The sequence below is a fragment of the Mobula birostris genome, chromosome 13 (genome assembly GCF_030028105.1).
Source record: "Mobula birostris isolate sMobBir1 chromosome 13, sMobBir1.hap1, whole genome shotgun sequence".
Classification (NCBI taxonomy): Eukaryota; Metazoa; Chordata; class Chondrichthyes; order Myliobatiformes; family Myliobatidae; genus Mobula; species Mobula birostris.
The window spans coordinates 1,602,924-1,623,946 of record NC_092382.1 but is presented as its reverse complement, the minus strand read 5'-3'; the positions used below and the strand labels follow the sequence as shown (position 1 = coordinate 1,623,946).

Sequence of the window (21,023 nt, the reverse complement as noted above, 5' to 3'; positions counted from 1 at the left end):
ATAGTATGAATCGTCCCATTTATAGAAATTCCTTAAATATTTTTAGCTTCACGAAGTGCAATAGCCAAAGGTTCCAACATCAAATTAAATAACAAAGGGCTTAACGGACATCCTTGTCTCATATCCCGGGAAAGATGGAAAAAGGTGGATCTACAGTTATTAGTAATAACAGTGGCAACAGGGCAATATCAATCTAATCCATTTATTAAAATTAGTACGAAAGCTAAATTTCTCTAAAACTTTAAATAGATATTTCCATTCAACTCTATCAAATGCCTTTTCAGCATCTAGAGAAACAACACATTGGGGACTCTTAGAGAGGGATGAGTATATAATATTTAACAATCTCCGTGTGTTAGAAAAAGAATAACGGCCTTTTATAAAACCGGTTTGATCCTGAGAAATAATTTTAGCTAGTATATTCTCCATCCACTCAGCCATTATTTTTGAAAGAATTTTAGCATCCACATTTAATAATGAAATAGGTCTATATGAAGTACAATCAGTAGGGTCTTTATCTTTCTTAAGAATTAAAGAAATAGAAACTTCATAAAATGTGGAAGGTAACTCTCCTAGCAGAAAAGAATCGTTAAGCATTTCTAACATATAAGGAGTAAGCAAATTTTCATTTTTTTTAATAAAATCTTACAGTAAAACCATCCAATCCAGGAGCTTTACCAGATTGCATTGAAAAAATAGCTTTCTGAATTTTTCTTTCAGTAAAAGGAGCATCAAGAATTTGCTGATCTTCAACAGATATTCTAGGAAAATCAATCTTTTGTAAAAAGGCATACATATTAGAAGGGTCAGCTGGAAACTGAGATTTATAAGGTTCACTGTAATAGTCTTGAAAAATTTGATTAATATCTTCATAATTACAAGCTAAACTACCATTTCCCTTACGAATTTTTAAAATTTGTCTTTCAGCTCTAACTGCTTCAAGTTGAGATGCCAATAGCTTGTTACTTTTTATCTCCAAACATATAAAATTGCCTTTTTAATTTAAGCAAATTTCTTTCAATAGGATAAGTTAATAGTAAACTATCTTGTAATTGAAGTTCAACCCTTTGTTTAAATAAATCAACATTAGGAGAAACTGCATAAGTCTTATCCAGGCCTTTAATTAGTTTTGAAATTCTGTCTAACTATATTTCTGTCTGTTTCTTGAGTTTAGGCAAATAAGATATTATCTGACCTCGCAAATATGCTTTAAGCGTATCCTATATAGTCAATTTCGAGACATCTCCTGTGTTATCAAGAAGAAAGAAATCTTTTATCTGAATCCCTATAAATTTAACAAGGTCCAAACTTTGTAATAAATTTCCTGGAAAGTGCCAAGGCAAGTTTACATTACTAACATCATTTAACTCAAAAGTTTAGCTTAAAGGGCGCATGATCCGAGACTGCAATAGCACCATATTCACATTTCTGGACTTCAGACAAAAATCGGAAATCAGCTATAAAATAATCAATTCTCGAATATTTATTATAAACATGTGAATAAAAAGAATAATCTCTGTTATTAGGATGTAAATTTCTCCAGATTTCTATCAAACCGTAATCAATTAAAAAGGAATTAATAAGTGTTGCCGAACAACTCGGAAGCTGATGGTTGGCTGAACTCTCGTCAATCAAAGGGTTTAAACAACAGTTGAAGTCACCTCCCATCAGCAGCACATATTCATTTAAGTCTGGTAATAAACCAAAGAGGGATCATCTACATTAGGTCCGTATAGACTAACCAGGACAATTTTTCTATTACAAATTGTTCCTTTAATAATGAAAAATCTACCATTATTATCTGAGATGATGTCTTCTTGAATAAATGAAATATTAGATTTAATAAAAATAGATACTCCCTTTGTTTTATTTTGACAAGTAGCATGGTATTGAAGGCCCTTCCATGTTTTAAAAAATCTATTTTGATCACCTGTCTGATATGCGTCTCTTGAATGAAAATTATATCGGACTGGAATCGATTAATAACTTTAAAAGTCCTCCTTCACTTAATAGGGTGATTCCAGCCATGTGCATTCCAACTAATAACGTTTATTTGTTTAAGTACTGTTGGATATTATTCATAAACACGACAATACATGCATATCATCGCGGGCTAATCAAAGATGGCGGTGATAAACATAACCAAATAGAAAACACACATAATGGGAAAAAATACAGGAAGTGTGTGTGAAAAAAAATCCTAGAGTAAACCCCAAAATATGAAATTACCCCCAAACCTCCCACCATCCCCAAAGATAGAAATCTGGCAAAAGAGAGAAAAAGCTGGAACGCATCCCCAAGAAGAAAAGCATAAGAACGGAATTCCGCGTGCCGCTCAATTTAAATAATGATTAGAAGTTTTTTTCTCTCTATTCCCCCCTCCCCTTACAAGGAAAATATGTAACCTTAACATAAGAAAGCCCAGCAAAGAAGAAAATAATGTTTATACTTAATCATTGATAATAAACTAGGGAATGCGAAAACGGTCTCCAAAGACGCCAAAGCAATACTATTAACCCAAACAGTTTAATCTCTAAAGAGACAAAAGCAGCACCATTATTCTTTAAATTACTACCTTACTTAACAAAAGAACTAAAACTAATTATCTATCACTAAACACTCCATAATATAATAAAAAGGTCTATATAAACCGTAAACAAACTATCACTTAATTAATAAAGAAAAAGGAAAATAGAAACAGATAACCAAACCAGTTAACAATCTATCCGCTGTATTAATTCACTCTGTATACTGAACAGTCTTCAAAATAGAAGTCATTCTTTAGTCAAACCAAGAAGATCACCTCTTCTTTAAGCAATCCATCGATCAAAGGATATCTTCTGCATACCGAACTCTTCAAAGCCTGTTTTCTTTCAAAAAATTATTCAAAACTCTAATATCCTCCCTACATCAGCCGATCCCACAATAGAGTTGACAAAATCCGATGCCGCTTGGGGATCCAAGAAGACACGTTGGGTAGAATCTTTAGGAAATAATTTTAATCTCGCTGGATATCTCAGGGATGGAAATGGTCTTTTTTCATAAGCGATCTTCATGACCGATATGAATTTGATCCGTTGTTCCATAACTTCCCGTGGATAATCTTCATAAAAAAGGATCTCGGAACCATTAAATTTAAAACCTTTCTGTTTTCTTGCACATTTTATGATTTGGTCTTTAACTTCAAAGCGAAGAAAGTGGACTAAAATTGGTCGAGCATTATCTGATGCAGTGAAAATTCTGTGAGCTCTTTCAATCTCGGGTGACTGAGATAGAATATCCGGGAACAGAGATTGAAACAGATTGGCAAAATAATCCAATAGATCCCCGGATTCTGAGCCTTCCGGAAGACCTAAAATACGAATTTTGTTTCTTCGAGACTTTGCCTCTAAATCGACAATTTTGCGTTGAGCCTGTTCCAATCGGGTTGAAATATCCGCAATCTGACATTTCTATTCTTTAAGCTCAGTATTCAGGGAAAGAATATTTTCCTCAATAGTCTATAGACTCTGTCGGAACGACTTCAACTCAGAAGTGTTATTGTCCATTTTGTTGTCGAGACCCATCAACGTACGTTCCAAACGCTCAGCCCAGACAGGCATATCTCCTGATTTTTCTTTCAAAGTTTTTTCCTTTCCATTGCTGGGTTCAAAAAGCTGTTTGCCACTTCTTAAAGAATACGACATAATGACCACTATTTCCCTCCAAGATCCAAAAAATAAAAGTTGAATAATTCAAAGTTTAGACTGGGGAAAAGGAGGGATTAAAGGCAGCCACAAAATTTATATATTTCTCCATTGAGCTACAGGCAGAAGTCCCCCAGTGGGTATATCTAAGGCAGATGTTGATTGTTTCCTGATCAGTCAGGGCATCAAATGATATGGGGAGAAAACAGGTGTGTGGCGCTGAGTGGGATCTGGGATCAGCTATGGTGGAATGGCGGAGCAGACACGATGGGCTGAATGGCCTAATTCTGCTCCTATGTCTTGTGATGATATGGTTTAAGTATTTCTACTAGCTTCTGTGCTGTGTTGCATTGCTCTTTAACCTGGATTTTCACTTTGAAGGCAGCAAAATAACTGAAATGGGAGTATTATTGTCTATACCTCTGCGTATATTCCAGTGGCTATTGGGAGTTGAAGATGGCACGAATAGAAGCCTTGAACATGGAACAGGTTAGTAGATTTGCAAATAATTTCAAATTAAACATTTAGTAGCCACTTAAGTATCACTTAAGAAATCACACTAATTCTGAAAATGATGAAAACATAATGTATAAACATAATGCATGACATATTTGTCAAAGGGTCGGCATGTTTTAGTACTCTGTGGGACCTCTTTAGAAAATGTAGCTCTGGAAATAGATGAGCGGGAGCCAGTGGACATAGTATAGAATTTATTTCTCCCTCTCTGCCTTCCTTTACGGCACGACCCAACAAGTCCATGCCACCAAATATACGCCAGTAACTAATTAAACTACTAGTAGAAACATTTTCGTAATGTGGGAGCAAATCGGCAACGTGTGGTCACAGAGAGAAACTTATAAACTCCTTAGACAACAGCGGGTTTTGAACGCAGGTCGTTGGCGTCGTAAAGCGTTCTGCTAACCACTATGTTACCATATCGCCCTAAACTAAATTCCTAACCAGTTAAACGTTAACCTCTAACTCAAGTCTTCAAATCCAGGGAACATCGTTGTAACTTTTCTCTGCACTCTTTCAATCATATTGATAGCTTTCCTGTCGCTAGGTGACTAGAACAGCACACACTGCTCTAAATTGGGCCTCACCAATTTCTTTATACAATTCACCATAACCTGCCAACACCTCTACTCAATACTTTGATTTATGAAGCCCAATGTGCCAAAATCTCTGGTTTCACACTGCGATACCACTTTCAAGGAATTATACCAGATCACCCTGTCCTACCAAACTCACAGTGCCCTATAGTTCACTGTATTTATTACCCACAGTTGTCCTTCCAAAGTGCACATTTGTCTGCATTAAAACCCATGTGCCATTTTACAGTCTGTTTTCGGGTAAATCCCTCCTGCACGCTGTCCAGATTGGCTGCTTCCTCCCCAGCTGGAGGCACGTTTAATTGCAAAATTTCTGCCGACTGTGCCGGAATTATCAATATGTGAATTGTCCGACCTGAAGAAGGTGAGGTCCCGGGATTGTGACAGCACATGGCTGGGGAGGGTGTGGGTCCTGAATGATGCAATAGGACGTGACATGGTGAAAGCAGGGTACCTGGAATGAGATATTGTGAGACCCTGGGAGTGTGTGGGGCCGGCCAAGGAGACTTTGCGCAACTCGTACAGGATAGGATAGGGATCCTGGGAGATGACAGTATCAACTTAGACTCGGAAAGGCTAGTGGAAGGCGGATGAAAGGGACTGTGAGATGGGGGCAGACCGCTCTCGTGGGGAGATGTTGATACAGCAGCCTGTTTGTCAGGCAGGACTGTAGCTGAAATCTTCCGCAGTACAGGCTGCTACCGGAGGTCTTCGCAGGCTACCTGCTGATGACCAGTTTGGGATCAATAATAGGACCAAGCAGAGTACATGGGTTTCGAGCAAGGCTTCCCAACTTGGAGTCCATAGACCTCTTGGTAAATGTTGGGGGTCCGTTGCATAATAAAGGGAGTGACCCCTCATTTAGTGCAGTAAGGAAGATGTTTCGAGAGGACGAGAAGAAGACATTTTCAGGCAGAGGGTTGTTGGAATCTGGAACGACAGAGGGGATGAAATGTGTGGTTCATTACAAACACTACATTTGGGAATTAACTACATTGGCGACAGGCACTGCTGGAATACTTGGTAAGGCTGAAGAGACCCGTGTCAACCACCTGACCGGGGTGTTCAAATACATTTTCAATCTCATTTCTGCATTCGGAATTTCCCACCTGCTTCAAGGGTCAACAATTCAACCAGAACCCAAAGAATGCAGGGTGAGCTGTCTTAACGACTCTCGTCCATTAGCACTCATATCTATAGTGATGAAGTTAGTTTAGAGTTTTGTTATGAGTTAAATCAACTCCAGCTTCAGCAAGGAACTGGATCTACTGCAATTTGCTGATCGCCACAATATGTCTGCGGCGGATACGATCTCATTGAGTCTCCAACCGTCCTGCTGGAGACGCAATGAGTTCCCACTGGGGAGAGTCCAGAGGACATTCACGAGGATGATTCCGCAGATTAGAGTTTCACATATCAGGAGTGTTTGGCAGCTATGGGCATGTAGTCCCTGAAATGTACAAAAACGTGGGGGGATCTCATTGTAACTGACCGAATGTTTAAAGGCCTAGATGAGGTAGATGAGGAGAGGATGTTTCCTATGTTGGGGACATCCAGAACTAGAGGACTCGTACTTGAGGGGTGACTGTTTAGAACAGCGGTTAGGATGATTTTTGTTTTTTTTTAAATCAGAGAGTAGTAAATCTGTGGATTGCTCTTTCACAGACTGTGGTGCAGACTAAGTCCGTGGGTATATCTAAGGCAAAAGTTAATCGTTTCCTCATCATTCAGTGCATCAAAGTATATGGCGAGAAGGTGTGTGGCGTTGAGTGGGATCTGGGATCAGCTCTGGTGGAATGGCGGAACAGAAACAATGGGCTGAATGGCCTAATTCTGCTCCTATGTCTTATGATCGTATGGCCTAAATATTTCTACAAGCTTCCGTGGTGTGTTGCATTAGCCTTTAACCTGGATTTTCATTTTGAAGGCGGCAAAACCACTGAAATGGGAGGAGAATCCAGTAAACCTCAGCCTGAAAACTTATCGCAAGGGGAAGCCATAGAATCGAAGCCCTCTGGAAGGCCTGATCATGGAATAGGTTAGTAGATTGCAAATAGTTTCAAATTAAACATCTAGTAGTCACTCAAGTATTACTTAAGTACTCGCACTAATTCTGAAATTGGTGTAAGCACAACATACTGTGTGAACTTTGTCAAAGGGCAGAGATGATTCAGAACTCTGTGGGACCTTTTTAGGAAATGTAGCTCTTGAAGTATATGAGCAGGAGCCAGTGGATATGGCACAGAATTTACTTCTCCCTCTCTACCTCCCACTAACTCGTTGCCACGAAATATACGTCAGTGACTAATTAGCTACTAGCCCAAACATCGTTGTAATGTGGGAGCCGATTGGAAACCCGTGTGGTCACAGAGAGAAATGTATAAACTCCTCAGACAACAGCGGGCTTTGAATGCTGCTCTCTGTCGCTGTAAAACATTCTGCTAACCGCTGTTATCATTCTTGTCTAAACTAAATTGCTAACCAGTTCAACATTTCAGACTTAACCTCTTACTCAGGACTTCACATTCAGACGAGATCGTTGTAACTTTTCTCTGATCTTTCGATCATACTGATATCTTTCCTGTCGTTATGTGACCAGAGCAGCAGACACTGCTCCAAGTAAGGCTTTGCCAACTTATTTATGCACTTCAACATAAATGCCAACTCCTCTAATCAATACTTTGATCTGTGAAGCCCAATGTGCCAAGATTTCTGGTTTCACACTAGCTACCTGTGATACCACTTTCAAGGAATTATCCCAGATCCCCCGTCCTACAACACTCACAGTGCCTTATAGTTCACTGCGTAATTATTACCCTCACTTGTCCTTCGAAAGTACACATTTCTCTGCATTAAAACCCATGTGCCATTTTACAGTCTCTTTCCTGGTGAATCCCTCCTGCACCCTGTCCAGATCAGTTGGAGTTAAGCTGAATTGCACAAACTCTCCCCACCATGCCGGAATTATCGATGTGTGATTTGTTTGAACTGAAGAAGGTGAAGTCCTGGGATTATGGCAGCACACGGCTGGGGAAGGTGTGGGTCCCGAAGGATGGAACAATACGTGACACAGTGAAGGCAGTGTGTCTGGAATCAGACATTGTGAGACCATGGGACTGTGTGGGGCCTGCCAGTGAGGCATTGGGCAACTCGTGTAGGATAGGGTTCTGGGAGATGAGATTATCAAATTAGACTCGGAGAGACTAATAGTAGGTGTGTGAAAGGGACCGTGTGATGGAGGCAGACCGCTCTCGGCTTGTCAACCTGCGAGATGCTGATACAGCAGCCTATTTCTCAGGCAGGACTGGAGCTGAAATCTCCTGCAGTACAGGCCGCTACCGGTGATCATCGCAGGATATTTGCTGATGACCAATTTGGGAGTAGGAATAGGATCCAGCAGAGTACATGGGTATAGAGCAAGGGTTCCCAACGTGGAGTGTATAGAAACCGTCAGTTATTTTTAGGGGTCCATTACATAATAAAGGGCCTGAACCTCTCGTTTAGTGCAATGGGGAAGATGTTTTGAGAGGACTTGAAGAAATCTTCAGGCAGAGAGCTGTTGGAATCCGCAACACCAGAGGGGACAAAATGTGTGGGTCATTACGAACACAACAATTGAAACTTAACTACTTGGACGCCAGTACTTGGTAAGGCTCAATAAACCTGTGTCAAACACCTGGCAGGGGTGTTCAAATACATTTTCAATCTCTCATTTCTGCATTCGAAATTTCCCAGCTGTTTCAAGGGTCAACAGTTCAACCGGAACCCCCCTGCACAAGAAATGCAGGGTGAGCTGTCTTAACGACTAGCGTCCATTAGCACTCATATGTAAGATTATGAAGTTATTTTAGAGTTTGGTTACGGCTACAATCAACTCCAGCTTCAACAAGGAACTGGATCTACTGCAGTTTGTCAATCGCCACAATAGGTCTGCGACAGATATGCTCTCATTGCGTCACCACGCGGCCTTGCATCACCTCAGGAATACAAACACCAATGTCAGGGTGCTGTTAATTAACTGCAGCGCAGCGTTTAACACCATCATTCCGAAAGTTCTGATCAAAGCATCAAGAACCTGGGCCTCTGTATCTCCCTCTGTAACTGGATCTTCGATTTCATCACCAGAAAACCAATATTTTGAGCGTCTTTTGCTTGTGAGAAAAAAACCGATCACCCAGAGAAAACCATTGTGCACACGACTAGGATCCTAAGAACATGCTCACAGTGAATCGGAACTGAACTCCAAACTCTGATGCACTGAGCAGCAATAGTGACACACTCACCACTGCACCACAGTGTCACTCATGATGTTGTTCCATTGTTTGAGAAAGGCACTAAAATAATCTGAGGAAGTATGGGATGGTGGAAGTGCCGTCAGTAGTGGGTGATGTGTTTAAAGGTGCTCGAAGTAATAGAATTTTGATGGACGGAGATGATTAGGGATATTCAACACGGTTGTGTGGTGATATGTCATGTCCTTCCAAACTTGTAAAGGTTTTTTTGAGGAAGGTTGGTGATGGACAGATAGTAAATGTTGTCTACATGCATCTTGGCAAGGACCATTATAAGAATCTTCATGGGAAGTTAGTCAAGAATATTCAGTCACTTGGCATTCAGGGTGAGATAATAAATTAGATTAGACAGTAAACCACTAACTGGATTTGTTGCAGATGCCAGAGTGTAGTTGCAGGTAGGTGGTTCTCTGACTGGAGGCCGGTAACCAGTTGGGCGCTGCAGGGATTGGTCCAGGATCTGTTGTTGTTTCCAACTGTATGAAGGATCTGGATAATAATGTGATAAATTGGATTAAAAAATATGAGGATTACACCGAGACTGGTGGTGTATTGTCAGGCGAAAAGGCTGTCAAGGCATGCAGTGGGATCTGGACCAGCTGAAGACTTGGCTGAAAATCATAGATGGATGGTAATGCAAAGAAGTGTGAGGTGTTGCATTTTGCGAGGACAAGCCTGGGTAGCATTTACACTGTAAACACTGAGCAGTGCGATCAAACAGAGATCCAGGAGTACAGATAGAGAATTCCTTGTAAGTAGCATCACAGGTAGATAGGGTGGGAAAGAAAGCTTTTGGCATATTGGCCTTCAGAAAATATGGTATTGTGTTACAGGAATTCTGATGTTAAGTTAAAGTTCTATTGAGAACTAATTTGGAGTATTGTCAGTTCTCGTTGGCTACCTAAAGGAAATATATGAACAAGATTGAAAGAGTGCAGAAAAAATGCATGGATGTTGCTGGAATGTAAGGACCTGATTTACAGTGAAAGGTTGAATAGGTTCAGACTTTATTCCTGAGACCGAAGGAGAAAGAGAGGAGATTTGTTAGAGTTATATAAAATATTGAGCAGTCTAGACTGGAAGTTGAGTTCATGAGATAAGGATGAATGGTGAAATGTTTAAGGGGAACAAGAATGGGATCATCTTCACTCAGAGTGTGGCAAGTCTGTGGAACAAGCTGCCTGTGGATTGGTGCGATTTCAACATTCAAGAGAATTCTAGAAGGATACATGAATGGGAAGGACATGTACCGGGTGCAGGTCAATTGGACTAAGCAGATCAATATTTCGGTTGAAGGGCCTGTTTTCTGTGTTGTAGTGTTCTATAAATCTAAGGCATGACTGGACAAGGGATGAATCCACAGAGGATTCTGGTGTGCTTTAATGTAGTGATTTGACCAGTCTAGTCCGTGCTTCCGTAGATGAGCTGTCCAGTCTGCCCTGTCTGAGCGTTTACATTACACATTCCTTGTTTAGTAAATGCCACACCTTACCCTGTATTCCCTCTCACTCTGTCATGTCTAAAACAACAGAAATGGGGGATATTAGGCTGCCGGTCCTGACTCTTCAGAGACCAAATCGAGTTAATGACTAGCAATCACATATAGTGATCCATTCTCTGAGCTTATCTGCCTTATGAACAATACTCCTTGCAGTAATATAGAAGCAACTCCGAACTGCATTCCCACAACCTTACCATTACTTACTTTATCTGTAGGCCTGGGTAGATTGTCCGCACAACCACTCCACTATCTGCCCTAGTACAGTGGTTCCCATCCACTGAAACTCTAGTTTCAAGCCCCTGAGTAGGTCATAAGCCACAGGAGCATAATTAGGCCATTCAGCCCATTGGGTCTGCTCCGCCAATCCTTCGTAGCTGATCCAGGATTGCATTCGACCCCGTACACCTGCCTTCTCGCCATATCCTCTGATGCCCTGACTGAGCAGGAAGCGCCCACATTCCTCCTGAAGTACATCGGCAGACTTGGCCTCCACTGCAGTCTGTGGCAGAGCATTCCACAGATTCAATACTCTCCGGCTGAACAAGTTCCTCCTTTCTTTTGTTCTGAAGTGTCGCCTTCAATTTTGAGGCTGTGCTCTCTAGTTCTGGATACCCCACCATAGGGAACATCCTCTCCACATCCAGCCAATGTAGTCCTTTCGACTCTCGATATGTTTCATTGAGATCCCCTCGCATTCTTCTAAATTCCAGTGAGTACAGGCTCAAAGCTGCCAGATGTTCCTTATATGTTAAGCCCTTCATTCCCGGAATCATCGTCATGAACCTCCCCTGGATTCTCTCCAATGACAATATATCCTTTCTGAGATATTTTGTTGTGTGTGTGTCATACTCCACCAGAGCTTCGGCGACAACCTTGTTTCCAGTGGGTGTCTCGGAGGAAAGCAGATTCTGTGAGTGGTCTCCCTCATCCTTCTCACAGCGCAATTTTTTTTTACGGGGCCGAGTTGCGAGTTCAGCACGCAACCTGACACGGATAGAAAGTGTGTCCGGGAGCGGTCCGACTGGATCGAACTCGGGAACCTTCGCTCCGAAGTCCGGCACTGGTGCCACTGCGCCATCAGCCGGGTATCCCTTCTGAGATGTGGGGCCCTAAAACTATTGACAATACTGCAAGTGTGGCCTGACCAGTGTCTGATAAAGGCTCCGCATTATCTTTTTGCATTTACATCCTATTCTCCTTGAAACATATTATAACATGGAATTTTCCTTCTTCACCACAGATTCAACCTTGTAAATTAACCTTCCGGGACACATGAGAGAGGACTCCTAAGTCCCTCTGCACTTCTGATGTTGGAACTTTCTGCCCGTTTAGATAACAGTCCACACTATTGTTCATTTTACTGAAATGCATTATCATACAATTCCCAAAACAGTATTCTATCTGCCACTTCTTTTTGCCCATTCTTCCAATTTGTCTAAGTCCTGCTGCAATTGCATTGTTTCTTCAGCACTACCTACTCCGCCATCAATGTCATCACCTGGATCACTGACAAACAATGTGAATGGTAGTGGTCCCAATAGTGACCCTGAGGAACACCAGTCATCAGCGGCCCACTCGCTGCCTCCTGCCTCGCAGCCATTCCACTATCCATGCCGGCATCTTTCCTGTAATGCCATGGGATTTTATATCGTTAAGCAGCCTCACGTGTGGCGCCTTATCAATTGCCTTCTGGAAGTCAGAGGGTGTAGATATCTATTGCATATTATTTTTCACATTTATATTCCCAGATCAGTGGCTGGGAGGTGGACCACAGAATGCAACAGGAAATAAAGAAGGTGTGCCCAAAGGGCAATGTTATGATAGTTATGGGAGATTTTAACTTGAAAATCGATTGGGAAATTCAGGTTGGTAATGGATATCAAGACAGTGGGTTTATTGAAAGCCTAAGCGATTTCTTTTTAGAGCATTTTGTCCTTGACCCTGCTAGGGGATAATCTATTCTGGACTGGGTGTTATGTAATGAACAAGAGGCAATTAGAGAGCTTAAGGTAAAAGAACTCTTTGGAACCAATGATCACAATATGATTGAGTTCAACTTGAAATTTGATAGGGAGAGAGTAAAGTCTGATGTAGCAGTATTTCAGTGAAGTAAGGGAAATTACATTGGTATGAGAGGCATTGGCCAAAAGGAATTGGAAGGAGCTGATGGCAGGGATGTCAGAAGAAAAGCAATGGCGTGTGTTTCTGGGAAAAGATAAGGAAGGCGCAGGACATGTGTATTCCAAAAATGAAGAAATACTAAAATGGTGAGTAGTACAACCGTGGCTGACAAGGGAAGTCAAAGCTATTGTAAAAGCAACAGAGAGCGCATACAACAAAGCAAAAAATATTGAGAAGTTAGAGGATAAAGTGGGAATTTGTAACATACAGAGAGCAACTAAAAGAAACATTAGGAGGGAAAAGATAAACATGAAAGCAAGCTAACAAATAATATCAAAGTGGATAGTTAAAGTTTTTCCCGGTATGTAAAAAAAAAGCTGAGAGATGAGAGTGGATATAGGGCCAGTAGATAATGAGGCAGGATAATTAATAACGGAGACAAGGAGATGGCAGATAAACTAAATGAGTATTTTGCATCAGTTTTCACTGTGGAAGGCACTGCCAGTATGCCAGTTGTCATAGTGTGTGAAGAAAGAAAGGTGAGTGAGGTTAGTATTAGAAGGGAGAATGTGTGACAAAGCTGAAGGACCAAAAAGTGCATAAGTCACCTGGACGAGATGAACTGCACCCTAGGTTTCTGAATGATGTAGTGTTGGAGATTGTGGTGGCATTAAAAAAGATCCTTCAAAAATCATTGGACTTTGGCATGGTACCAGAAGACTGGAAAATTGCAAATCTCACTCAATTCTTTAAGAAAGGAGGAAGGCAGTAGGAAGGAAATTATAGACCAGTCAGCCTGACCTCGGTGGTTGGGAAGATGTTGGCGTCAATGTTCAGGAGGACGTTATGCAGTACTTAGTGACAGGTCAAGATAGGACAAAGTCAGCATAGATTCCATGAGGGAAAATCTAGCTTGACGAGCCTGTTGGAATTCTTTGAGGAGATAACAAGAAGGATAGATAAATGGAATGCAGTGGATGTTGCCTATTTGGACTTTCAGAAGGCCTTTGACAAGGTGCCACACATAAGGCTGCTTACCAAGTTAGGGGCCCGTGTTTTTTTAGGAAAGTTACTAAGATGGTCAGAGCATTGGCTGATTCGAAGAAGGCAGTGAGTGGAAATAAAAGGATCCCTGTCTGGTTGGTAGCTAGTAACTAGTGGTGTTCCACAGGGGTCGGTGTTGGGACCACTTTTTTTTTTTGCCATTGGAGAGAATCCAGAGGAGATTCACGAAGATAATTCCGGGAATTAAGTGATTAACATATGAGGAACGTTTGGCAGCTGTGAGTCTGTACACCCTGAATGTAGAAAAAATGAGCCTGTAATCTCTGGAAAGTAGAAGAATGTGGGGGGATCCCATTGAAACTTACCGAATGTTGAAAGGACTAGATAGAGTAGATGTGGACAGGATGTTTCCTATGTCGGGGCCATCCAGAACTAAAGGGCACAGATTCAAAATTGAGGGGCAACCGTTGAGAACAGGGGTTAGGATGATTTTCTTCTTTTTCCTGACAGAGTGTCGTAAGTCCGTGGATTGCTCTTTCACAGACTGTGGTCGAGATCAAGTCAGTATCTAAGGCAGAAGTTGATCGTTTCCTGATCAGTCAGGGCATCAAATGATATGGCGAGGGCAGGTGTGTGGCGTTGAGTGGGATCTGGGATCAGCTATGGTGGAATGGCGGAGCAGACACGATGGGCTGAATGGCCTAATTCTGCTCCTATGTCTTGTGATGATATGGTCTAAGTATTTCTACTAGCTTCTGTGCTGTGTTGCATTGCTCTTTAACCCGGATTTTCACTTTGAAGGCAGCGAAAGAACTGCAATGGGAGTAGTATGGTCCATACTTCTGCATATATTCCAGTGGCTATGGAGAGCTGAAGATGGCACGAATACAAGAATTGAACATGGAACAGGTTAGTAGATTGAAAATAATTTCAAATTAAACATCTAGTAGTCACTCAAGTATCACTTAAGAGCTCACAGTAATTCTGAAAATGATGAAAACACAGCATAATGTTTGAACATATTTGTCAAAGGGTCGGCATGTTTTAGTACTCTGTGGGACCTCTTTAGAAAATGTAGCTCTGGAAATAGATGAGCGGGAGCCAGTGGACATAGTATAGAATTTATTTCTCCCTCTCTGCCTTCCTTTACGGCACGACCCAACAAGTCCATGCCACCAAATATACGCCAGTAACTAATTAAACTACTAGTAGAAACATTTTCGTAATGTGGGAGCAAATCGGCAACGTGTGGTCACAGAGAGAAACTTATAAACTCCTTAGACAACAGCGGGTTTTGAACGCAGGTCGTTGGCGTCGTAAAGCGTTCTGCTAACCACTATGTTACCATATCGCCCTAAACTAAATTCCTAACCAGTTAAACGTTAACCTCTAACTCAAGTCTTCAAATCCAGGGAACATCGTTGTAACTTTTCTCTGCACTCTTTCAATCATATTGATAGCTTTCCTGTCGCTAGGTGACTAGAACAGCACACACTGCTCTAAATTGGGCCTCACCAATTTCTTTATACAATTCACCATAACCTGCCAACACCTCTACTCAATACTTTGATTTATGAAGCCCAATGTGCCAAAATCTCTGGTTTCACACTGCGATACCACTTTCAAGGAATTATACCAGATCACCCTGTCCTACCAAACTCACAGTGCCCTATAGTTCACTGTATTTATTACCCACAGTTGTCCTTCCAAAGTGCACATTTGTCTGCATTAAAACCCATGTGCCATTTTACAGTCTGTTTTCGGGTAAATCCCTCCTGCACGCTGTCCAGATTGGCTGCTTCCTCCCCAGCTGGAGGCACGTTTAATTGCAAAATTTCTGCCGACTGTGCCGGAATTATCAATATGTGAATTGTCCGACCTGAAGAAGGTGAGGTCCCGGGATTGTGACAGCACATGGCTGGGGAGGGTGTGGGTCCTGAATGATGCAATAGGACGTGACATGGTGAAAGCAGGGTACCTGGAATGAGATATTGTGAGACCCTGGGAGTGTGTGGGGCCGGCCAAGGAGACTTTGCGCAACTCGTACAGGATAGGATAGGGATCCTGGGAGATGACAGTATCAACTTAGACTCGGAAAGGCTAGTGGAAGGCGGATGAAAGGGACTGTGAGATGGGGGCAGACCGCTCTCGTGGGGAGATGTTGATACAGCAGCCTGTTTGTCAGGCAGGACTGTAGCTGAAATCTTCCGCAGTACAGGCTGCTACCGGAGGTCTTCGCAGGCTACCTGCTGATGACCAGTTTGGGATCAATAATAGGACCAAGCAAAGTACATGGGTTTCGAGCAAGGCTTCCCAACTTGGAGTCCATAGACCTCTTGGTAAATGTTGGGGGTCCGTTGCATAATAAAGGGAGTGACCCCTCATTTAGTGCAGTAAGGAAGATGTTTTGAGAATGTCTAGAAGAAGACATTTTCAGGCAGAGGGTTGTTGGAATCTGGAACGACAGAGGGGATGAAATGTGTGGTTCATTACAAACACTACATTTGGGAATTAACTACATTGGCGACAGGCACTGCTGGAATACTTGGTAAGGCTGAAGAGACCCGTGTCAACCACCTGACCGGGGTGTTCAAATACATTTTCAATCTCATTTCTGCATTCGGAATTTCCCACCTGCTTCAAGGGTCAACAATTCAACCAGAACCCAAAGAATGCAGGGTGAGCTGTCTTAACGACTCTCGTCCATTAGCACTCATATCTATGGTGATGAAGTTAGTTTAGAGTTTTGTTATGAGTTAAATCAACTCCAGCTTCAGCAAGCAACTGGATCTACTGCAATTTGCCGATCGCCACAATATGTCTGCGGCGGATACGATCTCATTGAGTCTCCAACCGTCCTGCTGGAGACGCAATGAGTTCCCACTGGGGAGAGTCCAGAGGACATTCACGAGGATGATTCCGCAGATTAGAGTTTCACATATCAGGAGTGTTTGGCAGCTTTGGGCATGTAGTCCCTGAAATGTACAAAAACGTGGGGGGATCTCATTGTAACTGACCGAATGTTTAAAGGCCTAGATGAGGTAGATGAGGAGAGGATGTTTCCTCTGCTGGGGACATCTAGAACTAGAGGACTCGTACTTGAGGGGTGACTGTTTAGAACAGCGGTTAGGATGATTTTTGTTTTTTTTTTAATCAGAGAGTAGTAAATCTGTGGATTGCTCTTTCACAGACTGTGGTGCAGACTAAGTCCGTGGGTATATCTAAGGCAAAAGTTAATCGTTTCCTCATCATTCAGTGCATCAAAGTATATGGCGAGAAGGTGTGTGGCATTGAGTGGGATCCGGGATCAGCTCTGGTGGAATGGCGGAACAGAAACAATGGGCTGAATGGCCTAATTCTGCTCCTATGTCTTATGATCGTATGGCCTAAATATTTCTACAAGCTTCCGTGGTGTGTTGCATTAGTCTTTAACCTGGATTTTCATTTTGAAGGCGGCAAAACCACTGAAATGGGAGGAGAATCCAGTAAACCTCAGCCTGAAAACTTATCGCAAGGGGAAGCCATGGAATCGAAGCCCTCTGGAAGGCCTGATCATAGAATAGGCTAGTAGATTGCAAATAGTTTCAAATTAAACATCTAGTAGTCACTCAAGTATTACTTAAGTACTCGCACTAATTCTGAAATTGGTGTAAGCACAACATACTGTGTGAACTTTGTCAAAGGGCAGAGATGATTCAGAACTCTGTGGGACCTTTTTAGGAAATGTAGCTCTTGAAGTGTATGAGCAGGAGCCAGTGGATATGGCACAGAATTTACTTCTCCCTCTCTACCTCCCACTAACTCGTTGCCATGAAATATACGTCAGTGACTAATTAGCTACTAACCCAAACATCGTTGTAATGTGGGAGCCAATCGGAAACCCGTGTGGTCACAGAGAGAAATGTATAAACTCCTCAGACAACAGCGGGCTTTGAATGCTGCTCGTTGTCGCTGTAAAACATTCTGCTAACCGCTGTTATCATACTTGTCTAAACTAAATTGCTAACCAGTTCAACATTTCAGACTTAACCTCTTACTCAGGACTTCACATTCAGACGAGATCGTTGTAACTTTTCTCTGATCTTTCGATCATACTGATATCTTTCCTGTCGTTATGTGACCAGAGCAGCAGACACTGCTCCAAGTAAGGCTTCGCCAACTTATTATGCACTTCAACATAAATGCCAACTCCTCTAATCAATACTTTGATCTGTGAAGCCCAATGTGCCAAGATTTCTGGTTTCACACTAGCTACCTGTGATACCACTTTCAAGGAATTATCCCAGATCCCCCGTCCTACAACACTCACAGTGCCTTATAGTTCACTGCGTAATTATTACCCTCACTTGTCCTTCGAAAGTACACATTTCTCTGCATTAAAACCCATGTGCCATTTTACAGTCTCTTTCCTGGTGAATCCCTCCTGCACCCTGTCCAGATCAGTTGGAGTTAAGCTGAATTGCACAAACTCTCCCCACCATGCCGGAATTATCGATGTGTGATTTGTTTGAACTGAAGAAGGTGAAGTCCTGGGATTATGGCAGCACACGGCTGGGGAAGGTGTGGGTCCCGAAGGATGGAACAATACGTGACACAGTGAAGGCAGTTTGTCTGGAATCAGACATTGTGAGACCATGGGACTGTGTGGGGCCTGCCAGTGAGGCATTGGGCAACTCGTGTAGGATAGGGTTCTGGGAGATGAGATTATCAAATTAGACTCGGAGAGACTAATAGTAGGTGTGTGAAAGGGACCGTGTGATGGAGGCAGACCGCTCTCGGCTTGTCAACCTGCGAGATGCTGATACAGCAGCCTATTTCTCAGGCAGGACTGGAGCTGAAATCTCCTGCAGTACAGGCCGCTACCGCTGATCATCGCAGGATATTTGCTGATGACCAATTTGGGAGTAGGAATAGCGCCGAGCAGAGTACATGGGTATAGAGCAAGGGTTCCCAACGTGGAGTGTATAGAAACCGTCAGTTATTGTTAGGGGTCCATTGTATAATATAGGTCGTGAACCTCTCGTTTAGTGCAATGGGGAAGATGTTTCGCGAGGACTTGAAGAAATCTTCAGGCAGAGAGCTGTTGGAATCCGCAACGCCAGAGGGGATAAAATGTGTGGGTCATTACGAACACAACAATTGAAACTTAACTATGTAGACACCAGTGCTTGGCAAGGCTCAAAAAAACCTGTGTCAACCAGCTGACAGGGGTGTTCAAATAGATTTTAAATCTCCCAATACTGCATTCGGAATTTCCCACCTGCTTCAAGGGTCAACAGTTCAACCGGAACCCCCCTGCACAAGAAATGCAGGGTGAGCTGTCTTAACGACTAGCGTCCATTAGCACTCCTGTTTATGATGATGAAGTTATTTTAGACTTTGGTTATGGCTACAATCAACTCCAGCTTCAGCAAGGAACTGGATCTACTGCAGTTTGCCGATCGCCACAATAGGTCTGTGGCGGATACGTTCTCATTGTGTTGCCACGCGGCCTTGCATCACCTCAGCAATACAAACACCGATGTCAGGGTGCTGTTAATTGACTGCAGCTCAGCGTTTAACACCATCATTCCTAAAGTTCCGATCAAAGCATCAAGAACCTGGGCCTTTGTATCTCTCTCTGCAACTGGATCCTCAACTTCCTCATCAGAAGACCAATATTTTGTGCGTCTTTTGCTTGTGTGAAAAAACCGGATCACCCGGAGAAAACCGTTGTGCACAGGAGTAGGATAGTATGAACGTGCTCACACGAACTGAACTCCAATCTATGATGCACTGAGCAGAAATACTGACACACTCACCACTGCACTACAATGTGGCTCATGATGTTGTTCCATTGGTTGAGAAAGGCACTAAAATAATCTGAGGAAGTATGGGATGGTGGAAGTGCCGTCAGTAATGGGTGATGTGTTTAAAGGTGCTCGAAGTAATAGAATTTTGATGGACGGAGATGATTAGGGATATTCAACACGGTTGTGTGGTGATATGTCATGTCCTTCCAAACTTGTAAAGGTTTTTTTGAGGAAGGTTGGTGATGGACAGATAGTAAATGTTGTCTATATGCATCTTGGCAAGGACCATTATAAGAATCTTCATGGGAAGTTAGTCAAGAATATTCAGTCACTTGGCATTCAGGGTGAGATAATAAATTAGATTAGACAGTAAACCACTAACTGGATTTGTTGCAGATGCCAGAGTGTAGTTGCAGGTAGGTGGTTCTCTGACTGGAGGCCGGTAACCAGTTGGGCGCTGCAGGGATTGGTCCAGGATCTGTTGTTGTTTCCAACTGTATGAAGGATCTGGATAATAATGTGATAAATTGGATTTAAAAATATGAGGATTACACCGAGACTGGTGGTGTATTGTCGGGCGAAAAGGCTGTCAAGGCATGCAGTGGGATCTGGACCAGCTGAAGACTTGGCTGAAAATCATAGATGGATCGTAATGCAAAGAAGTGTGAGGTGTTGCATTTTGCGAGGACAAGCCTGGGTAGCATTTACACTGTAAACACTGAGCAGTGAGATCAAACAGAGATCCAGGAGTACAGATAGAGAATTCCTTGTAAGTAGCATCACAGGTAGATAGGGTGGGAAAGAAAGCTTTTGGCACATTGGCCTTCAGAAAATATGGTATTGTGTTACAGGAATTCTGATGTTAAGTTAAAGTTCTATTGAGAACTAATTTGGAGTATTGTCAGTTCTCGTTGCCTACCTACAGGAAATATATGAACAAGATTGAAAAGGTGCAGAAAAAATGCATGTATGTTGCTGGAATGTAAGGACCTGATTTACAGTGAAAGGTTGAATAGGTTCAGACTTTATTCCTGGAGCGAAGGAGAAAGAGAGGAGATTTGATAGAGTTATATAAAATATTGAGCAGTCTAGACTGGAAGTTGAGTTCATGAGATAAGGATGAATGGTGAAGTGTTTAAGGGGAACAAGAACGGGATCATCTTCACTCAGACTGTGGCAAGTCTGTGGAACAAGCTGCCTGTGGATTGGTGCGATTTCAACATTCAAGAGAATTCTAGAAGAATACATGAATGGGAAGGATGTGTTCTGGGTGCAGGTCAATTGGACTAAGCAGATTAATATTTCGGGTGAAGGGCCCGTTTCTGTGTTGTAGTGTTTTATGAATCTAAGGAATGACTGGACAAGGGATGAATCCATAGAGGACTCTGGTGTGCATGAGTGACTGGGAAGAGGGATTTCCTGAGAAATTGACTCAGGGAACCGGAGGTCACCCGCGGAGGAGTGATGATAATATACAGGTCAGGTAGTATTACTGGACAGAAAGTCGCATTGAA

At 42.4% G+C, this 21,023-nt stretch overlaps 1 protein-coding gene across 6 annotated transcripts in view; it reads left to right on the top strand.

Moving 5' to 3' along the window:
• Positions 1–21,023, top strand: part of LOC140208195 (NACHT, LRR and PYD domains-containing protein 12-like) — a 96,662-nt gene that overhangs the window by 55,082 nt on the left and 20,557 nt on the right. For 2 of the 6 annotated variants that reach the window (XM_072276701.1, XM_072276700.1), the window contains 3 exons: positions 4,068–4,175; positions 6,726–6,836; positions 14,519–14,626. In XM_072276701.1, coding sequence (XP_072132802.1) covers positions 4,085–4,175; positions 6,726–6,836; positions 14,519–14,626 — 310 coding nt within the window. In that variant the 5' untranslated portion in view covers positions 4,068–4,084. The remainder of the gene's footprint in view (positions 1–4,067; positions 4,176–6,725; positions 6,837–14,518; positions 14,627–21,023) is intronic. The other 4 variants (XM_072276705.1, XM_072276702.1, XM_072276703.1 and 1 more) reach the window with 4 other exon arrangements.